The 14,598-nt window shown below is 32.7% G+C and overlaps 2 protein-coding genes across 2 annotated transcripts; one reads left to right on the top strand and one right to left on the bottom strand.

Annotated features, from left to right (window-relative positions):
• The first annotated feature begins 1,291 nt into the window (after nt 1–1,291).
• Nucleotides 1,292–4,735, top strand: LOC102586975 (annexin D2-like). Its single transcript, XM_006355287.1, has 5 exons — nt 1,292–1,473; nt 2,428–2,573; nt 2,780–2,998; nt 3,768–3,980; nt 4,202–4,735. Exons 1-5 carry the CDS (start codon nt 1,398–1,400, stop codon nt 4,499–4,501), a joined length of 954 nt encoding a protein of 317 aa, XP_006355349.1. The 5' UTR covers nt 1,292–1,397; the 3' UTR covers nt 4,502–4,735.
• Nucleotides 4,736–5,861: 1,126 nt separating this feature from the next.
• Nucleotides 5,862–9,600, bottom strand: LOC102587312 (uncharacterized). Its single transcript, XM_006355288.2, has 5 exons — nt 9,403–9,600; nt 9,249–9,322; nt 6,868–7,003; nt 6,430–6,744; nt 5,862–6,342 (listed from the first exon to the last, which is right to left on the bottom strand). Exons 1-5 carry the CDS (start codon nt 9,535–9,537, stop codon nt 6,070–6,072), a joined length of 933 nt encoding a protein of 310 aa, XP_006355350.1. The 5' UTR covers nt 9,538–9,600; the 3' UTR covers nt 5,862–6,069.
• Between the last annotated feature and the right edge of the window lie 4,998 nt (nt 9,601–14,598).

Consider the following 14,598-nt stretch of genomic DNA (forward strand, 5'->3'; position numbering starts at 1 on the left):
ATTATTAATGTAATTTTATATTAAGATTATTTTATAGAGAGAAACTAATTTAAACATCTATTACAAAAAAATAAATTAAATTTTTATTTTTATTAAATTAATATGTTCATATTCAATTTTTCAATCAATATTATACTTTTTTTTTTTAAGGAATGAAATCTTTAACTGTTATTTTTTCCTTAATCTTACAAAAATATTATTGTTACATTTCTTTTTCTAATTCTGCAAAATAATAAATAAAATAATAATACATAAACGTAAAATTTTATCCATCAATAGTTATCATTTATTGACATGACACAAACACAATAAGAAATAATAAATACAGAAAATCTCACTAAATTAATATTCGGTAAATTAATAATCTCTCTAAGATAATATTTTTCTCCGGTCTCGACTTGGGCTAATGAAAAAAATCACTCATTTCGATAAGATAATATATTTTCAGAAGATCCCTATATAAATATATGATCCATTAATATTATAAATTAATAATTCTTTAAAATTACAAAATATATCTATGACAATTTAGTGAATTATGATTCTATTGTTTTTGTTTTTTTTTCTTAAAATGTAAATCTAGTTGAAGCTCATTTCTAACTTTTCTTATTGTATCCTAATATTTCGATGTTGTCTTTTTGAATTGCACCATAAAATTGCAAAGAGTTCAAAATGTGATAAGTGTTACCTTACGCGTCACTGATTTCAAAAGTATTGTATCATCTTCAACTTTATCATTGACATTGTTTTTTCAAATCAAATGATATCTACAATTTCCTCCAAACTCGGGACCTCTAAACATTATCTCAAAACATTCTTTTAATTATTAAATATTAATTTATTGATTAAATATACCTCTATAAAATATAATATTTCATGGTCCCAACTATATTAATTTAGTGAGGTTTTACTGTAATTGACTCTTTGAATATGCTAAATTTAATGTTTTGAAAAATTGTATTGGATATTGAATAGTATATAATAGTAAAGATAAAATAGACACAAAGCGATAATTTATCTTTTGATTTTTCAAGCTTAACAATTATTACTGGATAATTATTTTTAGTATAATGGACAAGTGAAGATAGACGGAGGAATGAAGTAATAATTTACATAGTTGGTGAGGTTACAAGTTACCTAATCCTCCTAAGTCCTAATACTCTCCGCCATTACAAGCCAAAATTTGGGTACGTGGCGTTACAATAGTGTAGTCATAAAAGTCATGTTCAGTTACAAAAATAATAAAAAACGTGTATCCCAATGACTTTTGCGATCGCAAAAAATGTCTGAATCCACATTTTATGTCCCCACGTATATTCTTGAAATTGTACACACACTATAGTTTTGACTCATAAATAATTCAACACACAACACATTCTCAAGAAAGAAAGAAAAAAATGTCTAGTCTTAAAGTTCCAGCATCAGTTCCAGATCCTTATGAAGATGCTGAGCAACTGAAAAAAGCTTTTAAAGGTTTCCCCTTTTTTTTCTTGAATTGTTTGGATGGATTTTCAGATCCCCTTTGGAAGGATTTTGTATGACTGATTTTTGACTGATTTTAATGCAAGATTTATTTTTTATATTTGTATTTGCTATTTTCTTGAATGATCAGTTGATTTTTACTTTTCCTTACTGTTTTTCCTTGTTTAATTTTTGTTCTTGATGGGGGTTTTTGTGATATGAAGGATCTAGTCCTTAATCATAGTAATGTAGTTGTATGTCTATTCCAAAATTGTTTCAAAATGTTCATAGATAATTGACTCTAAATATTGAATCCGCCTCGGTTAGGCAAAATGCTGTGTGATTTTCTATTTGATTCATAGTTGGAGGAAATTATTGATCTTTGACTGTAGGCATATGTAGAAGACATTTCTTTATGATTCTGTGTAGGCATTGCCCAAACACATGGTTGGTCTAGATTAATAATTTGTTGATAAAAAGGATTTAATCTACTTATTTGGTTGGTTAAAAGAGGTGAGTTTTTTTTTTTTGTGTGGAAGAGGTCATTAGACACTGCTTATTTTGATTTCAAGGTGTGGTTAGGCTGATTATGATGTATGGGGCGGAGAGTTGGTTAGTTAAGAATTCTCATGTTCTAGAAATAAGAGTGGAGAAAATGAGGGTGTTGAGGTCGATGTGTAAGAGAGATAAGAATGGAGATATCCATCACAAGGTGAGAGTGACCTTCGTGGTGGACAAGACGAGTGACATGAGAAAGATGGTTATGACATGGGAAGAGGAGGGGGACAGAGGTCCAGTGAGGAAGCAATCTCTCTACCTCCATGAGGTAGGGTGAGGTCTGCGTACACCCTTGCCTCCCCAGACCCCAATTATGGGACTACACCGTGTTTGTTGTTGTTGTTTGGGCTTGAAAAGGGGAAGATAAATTTTGTTTTCCACAGAAGACTCATGGTTAATCATTTGCAGGATGGGGAACAAATGAGGATCTTATTATTCAGATTCTGGCACATAGGAATGCAGCACAGCGCAAGTTAATCCGAGATTCTTATGCTGCTGCTTATGGAGAGGATCTTCTCAAGGACTTGGATTCTGAACTGTCAAGTGATTTTCAGGTTAATTTATTCTCAATTTTCCATTCTTGTTCCAAATTGTGTTGGACACCCCATTTTATCAATCGTTGCGCTGTATAGAATGCTTTTCTTTTGTTAATTTATACTTTCTTCAATTTGTCTGGAGCATATCTACATGGTTAACCACAAGTAACATAAGCCAAAGATTGCTTTCACTAATATATAATTTGATTCACATGACATTGCAGCGTGTAGTGCTTCTCTGGACTTTGAGTCCTGCTGAGCGTGACGCCTACTTGGTTAATGAAGCTACCAAACGTCTGACTGCTAGCAATTGGGTTATCATGGAAACTGCTTGTACCAGGTCTTCTGATGATCTTTTTAAGGCAAGGCAGGCCTACCATGCTCGATACAAGAAATCACTTGAAGAAGATGTTGCTTATCACACAAGTGGGGATTTCCGTAAGGTACTTCGCATATAAGATTTACAGTGCCACATTTAATTCATTGTTATTCTAGTGCTAGTCAACTTTGTCATTAGATCAGCTGTAGAGAAAAATTTATAGTCAGCCGAAGTTTGCTAAAGAGTCTGCCACTTTGTTGTTTTCTATAAATGTATAGACAATTCTGAAATGACTAGCCAAGAATTTGGATGAAATGAAGCTCCACCATGAGTCTAGGTATCGGCAATTTTTGGGGCTTCTTTATTTTCATTGAAGCGATTAGTTTGACTATTTAGTTATTCTAGGACCAGTAGATCATTTTGCATAGTAAAGCTCATTAACTCTTCTTTTTGCTTACTGTGATTTCTTAAGGATGATTCTTTCTACCATGTAAGCTGTTGCACTTGCACCTATTTGCCATCTTTGGGGTGTTTAAGATGAATGATAAAGGGTGACAAGGGATGGATAGTCTCGGTTACGACCATCCACCTCCAGCCATAACGTTGGGGGTTAACCTCACCAAGGGAGCGAAGTGGAAAAGGATCACTGTTGTTGGGCTCTTGAGCCAGGGGAAACTGAGGTTACGGTTTACTGTGTCCAAAAAATAAAAGAAAAGGTTTAAGGATGATAGTCTCTGAGATAACAGTGTAAATAGTTAGATACTCACCTTAAAGTTAGATTTTCGTGTTGTCTGTCTTTGTCTCCAGTGAATACTGAGAATACATGCAACAAATAATTTTTGCAATCACCATCGTTAAGCTGGTCATATTGTAGTAAACTAATTCCCGAACAGCTTTTGATTCCTCTTATAACTGCATTCAGATATGAAGGAGATGAGGTGAACATGACATTGGCAAGAAAGGAAGCAAATATACTGCATGAGAAGATCTCTGACAAGGCTTACAATGACGAGGAGATCATCCGAATTATTTCTACTAGGAGTAAAGCACAGCTGAGTGCAACGTTCAACCACTACAATGATCACCATGGCCATGAAATCATCAAGGTCAGACTCAAACATTAGAAAAACTTACTTGCCATTGTTTAAAAGGGATGTATTTGCTATTCCGTCTTTGAAATTCTATACAAGATTTCATATTATTCTAGAGAAAGAAGCTCTTAACTAGTACTGCTATTTTGAATCATTGCTTCAATATCTCTGTGTTGATTCTTTCTTTGCACCTCATCCCAAATATAACTGTTCATTGTACTATGTGAACGATGCAGGATCTGGAAGCTGATGATGATGATGATGAGTACCTGAAATTACTCAGAGCAGCAATAGAATGCTTGAAAACCCCAGAGAAATACTTTGAGAAAGTTCTTCGATTGGCTATCAAGAAGCTGGGCACAGACGAATGGGATCTTACTAGAGTTGTCGCCACTCGGGCTGAAGTTGACATGGAGCGTATCAAAGAAGAGTACCATAGGAGGAACAGTGTTACATTGGACCGTGCAATTGCTGCAGACACTTCAGGAGACTATGAAAAAATGCTTCTGGCTTTGATTGGGCACGGAGATGCTTGAATTACATGTGCTGAAACCTTGAGATAATAAAAACTCTTTACTTGTTTTCTGAAGTTTGAATTTGCTTTTATGATGTGTGGTGTGTACTCTCCGGGTTTGGTTTTTGCATTATATGAACTAAAACATTAAGGTGTTGTGTTTTGTTTTCTCCTTTCGGACTTCTACTGGTTTTGCCTGCTAAATAAGCATAGCTCCAACTTCGGAGCGAGCACAATCGCATAAGCTTTTATTATACGATTCCTCTCCCTCTCTCGCTTACAATTACTTTTCAATCATAAAATTCTGCTCTTTTATTCTTGCTCTAGCCAAATTCAGTCAACTAACTGCAAATGGGAACATAATTGATGAGAAGGAGATTCCTAGCTAAGTAGCAGCTTTTGTAGTCAAGTGTAATGTGCGGCATCATTATACAATATGCTACATGTAATGAAATATATGCATCCACTGCAATTCCTTGACTCAGCAAGAACTATGCGTAAAGTAAAAGCTTAAAATAAGTAACACAAGAGTTTACCTGGAAACCCTTGTTCAAGGGAGGAAAAATCCACGACCTGTTTCACAGGATTTTAACACGACTTCATTAACTTCAAAGAGCTAAGATTCAAATTACAAACTCTTGTAACCTAGAAATTAAAATCTTAATCCCTTCTACAACTCTGTTACTAAAGACAAAACAATACCTCTATTGACTACACCAACTACTTCAAGACCCCGACATAGCTAACTCTAGCTACAACTCAGAATGAATGAAGAAAAACTTGGACTGATCTAGTTTCTTTACAACTCAGAAATAGATCTTATAGTGAATAAGCATAGAAATATAATCTCAAATAACAACTAAGAACGAAAGATAACTCTATCTAGTCCTTGTTGTTGTGTGAGAAATATTTCTTAAGAGAATGAGTTATGCTGAGTAATCCTTTCAATGCAAAAACTGAGGTTATGTCATTTGTGAAGAGACTATTATAGGATGGACGAATACCTTAGAGCAATGTCATTGGTTGAGAGTATTGTCCTCTATAGACGCGCACTAACCACTGCAATAGTGGCAGTTTTTACTGTTGTCCTTTTCACGTAACTTAACACTCAGTGTTCTCATGGATCAGGTCTGTATTAAATACCATAGTTTGTTAAATCATCAAAATTTCAAATAACTTTAGAATAACATGGATGTGGAAAGTAAATCAAGATGACTTGATTCCGAAGGCCTTCTAGGCTGAAGTACGTTTCTTGGGATGCGCATTTAGTACCTCCTAATTGGATTGTGACGCGTTGCCGTATCATTTATCCACCTAAACAGGACCATTTTTTGCCCATACACCCATAGAGACCAGTTTTATGTGTGATGTGCTATACCACATTAATACAAACATAAAGATCAATGTCTTAAAAATACTATGTTAGGCAAATCCTCCAAAGTTGATGTAAAATGTAGTTTAGAAGTTGTCCGGACAACATGGTTAAACACATGATCTACAACCCTCAGTTCTAAATCCCATGAAACATTAGAAGTGAAATGTTGCAGGAACACTACAGGTCAAACATAACAGCAGTTTGATGGCATTTATCTAAACCAGCGCGATGCTGCTTTCTCCACCTGGTGGTTTACGAACGCCACCAAAATAATCTCTGGATTCAACTTTTCCATCAGAAAAAATATCATTTCCACTCATTTCTCTCAGCTTGGCCCTGCTCAGTGGCTTTTCTGCAGATCCAGGAGGAATATCTCCCTTGAAAATGTCATTTCCGGTCAACTCTGCAAACTTCTGGTTATGTATTTTCTTTACTGTGTTGACAACAGGTTCATCACCAAACAAAATATTGCTTTGACCACCAGCAGGCTACAAATTAGCACAGCCACATGAGAACACATAACAAGTCTGTAGATAGAAATAAGAATAAGAAAACAAGTCTAGTACTCAACTCACATTAGAAACCTTGACAGACGTACGTACAACTCGTGGGGCAGGTTCGCCCATGTCTTTGCTTTCTTTTGACTCTATGGATCGGGCAGCAGCCAAAGATCTAGGAGGATTTTCGGCAGGAGGGCCAAATATGTCATTTCCACTTAGTTCCTTGCTCTTTGCATCTGACAGCTGCTTCTTCATGTTGCTATCTGAATCACTTTCTAATGTTCCACTCAACTCTCTCTGTTTTGCCACTTCTGTAAGTGTGATAGGTTTCTTTGGAGAGATCCTTTCTTCAGTACTGAATGATATCTGGCTTATCCCATTTGCAGCTTGCTACAAGAATTACAAAACTTTAGACGACGAAGTTGCCATTTTACTAGTTTCCTGATTATGTAGCTTGCTCACACAGCAAGTCCTGTAAAACATAATTTTACTGTATAATGAAATAAATAGTACCTGAACGATGCGGACAGATGTCCTGTTGTTGAAGTTACCATTAACAGCTCCTGATTCAGATGCATCATCTTCACCATCAGCAGAAAAGATTTTGCTGCCATTCATCTCCTTCAGTTTGTACCCTGAACATGGTTTCCTGGAGACAGCATGTTTCAAGCAGCATTAGGACCAGAGAACATTTACTTCAAAACCATTAAGGTCACTGGACTATTTCTTTTCTTTTCCAAACATTGGAACCTCTCGATTTCAATGAAAAGTACCAGTTAAACCCAAAATATGTATTCCACATGTCCAAACATTGGAACCTCTCAACTTTCTGAGTCTTTTGATAGAGAAGCTTCACTTAACTTGCATGCTTTACATTTCACATCAGCTAAACTTGCGCCCCTGTCTAAAAGCAAGAACGTATATAGCATAGAGCTAATTTTCTACAATGGCTGCAATGTTTCGGGTGACCATATAAGAAAATAGCATGTCTTCAGTTTCTTAAATTAATGGGATTACTTCCATTGGTCGAAACTCCGCGACAGTACCTCACCACAGGTCTCTGAATACTAAATCATGATAAGCAAAGAATTGAAAGAAAGGACATGGAGATCAGGATACCTAACATGCAGAATGCAGAGTAGGTGCATATTTTTACCAGTTTACCAAAAATATTAGTAGCAGCCATGTAACTCTTACATATCACAAAAAAAAGTCTGATTTATAGTCTTTGGAATTGGAATGTGGAAGGGAGTGATAATAAATATGACAGTCCGGCTTCAAGAAACTCAATAAAGAAAAAAAAAAGAGGAGAATCAATATGATTTTAACAAAAAGAAGTCTAAGATGCACTTTTCACCAAGAAATGTTTCCATTTTAACACTTTAATGACGTCAATCACAGTTTCTTTATAAACCTTAAACAGAATCAAACGAAATTGATCTATAGAAAAGAATGTTACTTTCATCACTTAATAGTGAAACCATTTTAGTTGATATACTCATCAATAGATTTCACATGTGCTATTCATTTGATAAACATCTAGAGCAGTAGATTGAAATGAACAAATAGTACTGTAGCTCAAGTCTTACGGAGCCGTTGTCAACAGAAAACATGCTATTAGAGCAACAGTATCAAATGATGTTTCTGCATAAGTGAACTACTACTAAATAAGGGGATTAAATAATTTTTACATTACTACTGATAATGTAAAAAAAACCAGTATATATTTGAGAGACAATTATAATGCAAAATCTGTATTAAGTATGAAATGAAAAACTAAAAATGAGGGTAAACACTACAACCCGTATGACATCAACAGCAGCATATCTAACTTCAAATTCTCACAAGAAATAACTAGAGACCTTTTCAACAAACACTAGCTAGAACCAAAAAATATAATACACGTAACAAGCTTATTTCTCCACGTTATCATACGTGTAAACCAAATCCCAGAGTAGCTCAACAAGGAAACACAACAGACTATAACAAGAACGTTAAGGGCGTGTTTAGTACGAAGGAAAACATTTTTCAATTTATATAAAATTTAATTTTATGTTTAATTTGCTTAAATGTTTTCCAAACGAATTTACTTTCCTTCAATTTAATGAAAATGACTTTTTATACAAAGTAAGAAAAATATTTTTCAGAACTCTCTCTCCAACCTAGACCCGAGACCTGACTCCCAACCAAGGACACAACTCCCTATACTCAAGACCTCAACCCAAGACTTGATTCCAATCCCGAAAAAGACTTAGGACCTCAACCTAAGACCAAACACTTGCCCGACTCAGAATCCATACCCGAGACCCCACCCCAACCTGGAATCCCAAGTCAAGAGCAACCTTGACCCAGATGGAGTCAGGCCTCAAGGTCCTGTCTCCAATCTCAATTTGAATCAGGGTCGGGGTTAGTTATCGAGTCAACAACGGGTCCCAGGTCATGACTGGGATTGGTTGTCGGGTTCAGAGTCAGGGTTTAGATCGTGTCTATGTTGGGACAGGGGTCCAGTGTGATAGTATATATGCTCAGATATTTTCTTTCCTCCTTTTATACATAAATGCTCTTTGAGACAATATTTACCAAACTCCGGCAAACGAGTGAAAACATTTTCCTTCCTACCAAACACACCAAAATAGCAAAAAGGAAAAAAAAAACAAATTGCATTACCAGACCTAAGAAATTATAGAAGCTTCAAAAACAAAATAGAAAATTTTGGACAATTCAGGTGAAGATCTGAAATTTGTAATCTAAACATCAAGCATCACAACAAATCACATCTTAGAAAAACACACTACATACATTTTTACAAGAAAAAATCATTAAATTCCAAGCAAAATGTAAGATAAATTAAACAAATTGAAAAAATCATTTATCTTTTCAGATCACATACATACCGTTTGTTCAAGCTCTCAGCTTCCTCTTCAGTAATTTGACCTCCAAACAACACCTTACTAATTCCATCAGAAGGCTACAACAATACACAAAACAAATAAATTAAACACTAAACAAATCATAAAAGTACTAAACACAACTCACAATATAGTTCACCTGATGAGAACGAGCGCCGGAGCGAGATGCATTGCCGGAGGCAGCAGCTGAGTTGTTCGCCGGCGGAGCTTCCGACCAGGTGAGCAGATCGGCGGCAGAGGTGTTAGGCTTCCGTACAGGTGTTGCTCTCTCCATTTTAGCTGAAAGAGTAGAGTTTTTTTGAAAATGGGAACTTTTTGAGTTTACTTTATCTTAAAAACAAATTTCAAATTTGAATAAAAAGAGCAAAGTTTGGGTTTGAGAGATTTGAAATTGTGGATTGTGGGGCCCTTTGTGTTATGGTAAAGTATGGCACGTGCATAGTAACAGCTCACAAAAATTTATTGAGAAAAAGACATAAATGATTCTATTAGGAGGTGTTTCGCAATAGAATCCAAATATTTTTTCATTTTATTTGAAAGGTATGGAGTGAGGGTTGAGAATTAAATTATATTTTTTTTATATATAATTTGAAATAGTGTTCATATTTAAATATAACTTTTACAAAAGTCAAAATGAATTGAAAATATGTTGGTATAAATTATTTTTAAATTAAAATACAATTTCAAGTTGAATTAAAAAAAATTAATGATCATATATTGATTTTCAAATAAAATTAAAAAAATAAACAATTTTTTTTTATCATTTATAAATACAGACCCTAACTTTTGTTTAAAGAAACAAACTAGCATTCACTATAAGATATAAAATATTTATAACATTCTTCCTTGCTTGTTTATGTGATAAAAATGTGTCTCACTAAAATTTTAATAAAAAAAAGTTTTAGCAAAGGAAAAAGAGTACATATATCTAATAATTTGTATTTTGATTGTCTCATTAAAAAAATTAGAAGGAAAATTCGGTGGGACAAAATCTTGTAAGGGTACAAGAGTACAACTCGTATTAATACCCCCCTAATAAAATCAATTCAAAAACTTGAATTTTCGCATCTCAACCTTGTACACCATCTTCTTGAAAGTTACATTTGATAGAGTTTTGGTGAATAAATCAGTCATATTAACTTAAACAAATTAGTTGCACGTTGATATCAACATTCTTTTGGAGATCATGTGTAAAGAAAAATATTGGTTGTGTAATTGTGTTCTATCTCTTTTTTTCTGAATCCTCACTTAATTGGACTATGCATGTGCGTTATCTTCATATTAAATGTGAGCATTTTGTCATATTTTGAAACACATTTTTTCCGAATGAGATGTATCATTGACCTCAACCACACATATTCTCGACTTGCTTCATAAATAGCTATTATCTTGATATTATATGATGATGTAGTCATAATTAATAGACTGTTTTGTAGATTGTCAAGCTAAGATACGACAGTATCCCCACATATGAACATGTAGCTTGTTTGAGATTAAACTTTGTGTGGATCAAATATATCTAGCATCAACGTAACCACAAGTTCTGCCTATCTAATTCCATTCCAATGTCCCTTGGTAGGAGCGATTGCGACTGTACTTTCAACAAAATGGTATGACTAGAAAAAAGATAAAAACCTTAGATTCTGTCAGGGGTGCGCATCGATCGGTTCAGTTCAATTTTATGTGTTATTGGTTCGGTTTATCGGTTTTCGATTTTAAATACGTCAAATCGATGACCAAACCAATAACATATTTCTTATCGGTTTTTGGTTAATCGGTTTATGACACTTAACGGTTCGGCTTTTGGTTTAACCAATAAGAAAAATACTCATATATATTAATATACACGATAAGAAAAATTTCATATAAACCATATGAATTTTCCAGCATTTGGCATAAAAGTAATAGTCATAAAAGTAACAATCATTTTTCTTGCAAGTTTAGGCAATTGGCACATTCAAGTTAGAAGTGTGCTTGCAATTACAGAATGAAACAATAATTAGGGTTTTAAGTAATACTGAGATTAAAGTAATAGGGTTTGTAAAATGTTATATAATTAGGGTTTACTGGTCTAGGGATAAAATAGTAAATTTAGTATAGTCTTATTGGGTTATCGGTTTAACCATTAACAAAACTCATAAAACCGGAAACCAAATCAATAATCCAATAAAAAAATTTGTGAAACCATTTAAAAACCGTTAGCCCAATAACCCAATATCAATAAATCAATAGTATTTTTTTCGGTTCGATTTATTGGTTAAATCGATTTTTACACACACCTAGATTCTGATACCAATCGAATAAAACACACAATTTGCACAATCATTGAATTTATTTCATTAGTGATAGTGTAGTCACATATAAACAAATTAACTACATCATATAAAATCAAAGTCTATGATCATACCTTGTTTTTTAATATCGTTCCCAATATTTGGTAGTTGAATCTTCTTTCAATGGGTGTCTTTTGTTTTTGGATAGAGAGAAAAGTATCATTAGGTCCTGTTTGGTCATGTCATGAGATGAAGTTGAAGTTTTATTTGGACAGACAATTTAAATTTTTAAATTGTATTTTTTCTCATAAAAGACATAAAAACCCCATATTTGTGAAAATTATTGAAAGAATTACCAAATAAGCTTACCAAGCTTATAAAAAATTACCCTAATTCTTTATACAAGCTTACTAAATAAGCAAAAATTCATAGCAAAATGATAATACACTATTATAAAGTTATTCTAAAAAAAAATACAATAATGTTTATTAATCGAACTCTAGTTCGTTCAATAAAAAAGTATAATTAAGCATGAGTTACAATGTACTATATTTATTGAGTCGTTTGTTGGTCAATATCACTAGTAACTATATCATCATGTTCATATTTCATGAATATTTCCTCATTCTTTTGATAGACTCGCAAAAAAATGTAGATATAAAATGATAATTTTTTTACAAATATAAACTTGTTGGTCTATTTTTATATTTGATAAGATGTAAAATCATGATATGAAAAAATTCTTAAATCTAGTTTTTTTAAAAATTTGAAATATTTGGAATTTCATCTCGTATTCAAACGTTGATTTTATTTTATGTTCAAACGCCTACTTAGGGTCTAAAGTGGTACAATAGTCCTACCCGCTGTTTTCCTCCTTTTTATTTTATAAATACTAAATATATATTACTTATTTTATTTACATAAATCTCGATTAAACCACATAAATAATCCGATCCAATCTTCTTCAAATTATTATTCTTGTTCACCAACCAAACGATACATAGTTGTATTAAGCTTTGGCCACAACTTTATTCTACCAAACTATGGTTTGGTTCAATTCAAGAATCAATGAAAAATGGGGACCAAATTAATGTGTGGGCAAATAATAGTATATAATTGCTAACTGCAACTTGGGAGATGATTCATTGTCCTTTTTATCCCTACACTATGCTTAATCTTGTCGCACTATTATAAAGTTTTGAACAATTGTTGGTTTTTTCTTTATATAATTCAAATAATATACCAAAGAGATTAAAAGTACTTTTAATTCAGGAAATTACATAAGGTGTTTTAATTTTTTTGTCTTTTATAAAAAAAAAAATTAATCTAAATATACAACTTATTTTACCATATTCTTTAAAAATCTCTACCATTTGAAAAAATTACAAAAATCCCTATACTCTCTCATATTTTTGGATACATCAATTTACGCGATGTATCGATTGGATACATCACTTTGTGCGATGTATCAGAACGTTGAGTGATGTATTCGAAACTGAGATGCGATGTATCGAGGCGGATGTATCCGAAATCGCGACGCGATGTATCACGACGCGATGTATCACGACGTTTTGGGATGTATCGGATTCCACCAAATTTAAAGGATTTTTGTAATTTGAAAAATAGTAGGGATATGATGTAATTAACTCTTAACACTATGAAATTTGTGTAAAATTTCCAAAAAAAAGTCTTTAAAGAATGATCTTCTCCTTCCACTTTAAGCAGAGTACAAGTAAATGTTAAAAAGAAATGCATGTTCAACGTGATTAAAAGTACTTTTAATTCAGGAAATTACATAAGGTGTTTTAATTTTTTGTCTTTTATAAAAAAAAATTTAATCTAAATATACAACTTATTTTACCATATTCTTTAAAAATCTCTACCATTTGAAAAAATTACAAAAATCCCTATACTCTCTCATATTTTTGGATACATCAATTTATGCGATGTATCGATTGGATACATCACTTTGAGCGATGTATCAGGACGTTGAGTGATGTATCCGAAACTGAGATGCGATGTATCGAGGCGGATGTATCCGAAATCGCGACGCGATGTATCATGACGTTTTGGGATGTATCGGATTCCACCAAATTTAAAGGATTTTTGTAAATTTGAAAAATAGTAGGAATATGATGTAATTAGCTCTTAACACTATGAAATTTGTGTAAAATTTCCAAAAAAAAGTCTTTAAAGAATGATCTTCTCCTTCCACTTTAAGCAGAGTACAAGTAAATGTTAAAAAGAAATGCATGTTCAACGTGAGGAGATTGCATGTACTATGTGAGAGAATTAATTTAAAGAGTAGTACATTATACTCATGTTCAATTTTAATTTTTATTGAATTAAAGTTCGATCGATAAGTGTTTTATATTTTTTCCTTTGTTGTGAACTTTTGCTTATTTTTTAATACTATGTAAATAATTCGGGCAATTTTGATAGATTTTACAACTTATGGAAACTTTATGAGCAAAAAATGCAATTTAAAATACAAAATTCATATCTAAATAAAATTTCAATTTCATCTCATATAATTTCATATCATGATTTCATCTCACCTGATCAAACAATCCTTAATTTGCTGAACTTTATTTGTCTTTAATTAATTAGAATCATAGAATTAGTATCCAAAGCGGCGAATAAGATATAAAATTTGTCTAGGACAGAAAAATTTTAATCAAAAATTTGAATTCAAAATCAAGATTGATAATTCAAACTTTAGAAATACTAGTTTGAAGTTTGGGACTTTCAAACTAAATAATTATATATACACTACATATACATTTTGTATACTATGTATTATATATATATATATACTGTATAACATGCCATTATATACTATTATATTGAGTGGATACACTTGTTACATAAATTTCCATTACAAAACCGCCATACATCGACCATTATATATAAATTTTTTTTGAGTGAATTAAAAGAAAATCAGACGGGAGACGGAGGGAGTATATGTTAAAAAGAGTAGGCGTTAGAGGAATTTTTTATAACATATGCTTAATACTTGCCTTGAACATTAAATTTATATCACTCAATTATTATTAATTAAT

The sequence above is a fragment of the Solanum tuberosum genome, unplaced genomic scaffold (assembly GCF_000226075.1).
Source record: "Solanum tuberosum cultivar DM 1-3 516 R44 unplaced genomic scaffold, SolTub_3.0 scf00185, whole genome shotgun sequence".
Classification (NCBI taxonomy): Eukaryota; Viridiplantae; Streptophyta; class Magnoliopsida; order Solanales; family Solanaceae; genus Solanum; species Solanum tuberosum.

Coding starts and splice junctions, on each gene's coding strand:
- LOC102586975 (XM_006355287.1), top strand. CDS start 1,398: ATGTCTAGTCTTAAAGTTCCAGCATCAGTTCCAGATCCTTATGAAGAT. Junction 1,474..2,427: donor ACTGAAAAAAGCTTTTAAAG/GTTTCCCCTTTT, acceptor AATCATTTGCAG/GATGGGGAACAAATGAGGAT. Junction 2,999..3,767: donor CAAGTGGGGATTTCCGTAAG/GTACTTCGCATA, acceptor ATTCCCGAACAG/CTTTTGATTCCTCTTATAAC.
- LOC102587312 (XM_006355288.2), bottom strand. CDS start 9,537: ATGGAGAGAGCAACACCTGTACGGAAGCCTAACACCTCTGCCGCCGAT. Junction 9,323..9,402: donor CCGGCGCTCGTTCTCATCAG/GTGAACTATATT, acceptor GTATTGTTGTAG/CCTTCTGATGGAATTAGTAA. Junction 6,745..6,867: donor CATCTGTCCGCATCGTTCAG/GTACTATTTATT, acceptor TAATTCTTGTAG/CAAGCTGCAAATGGGATAAG.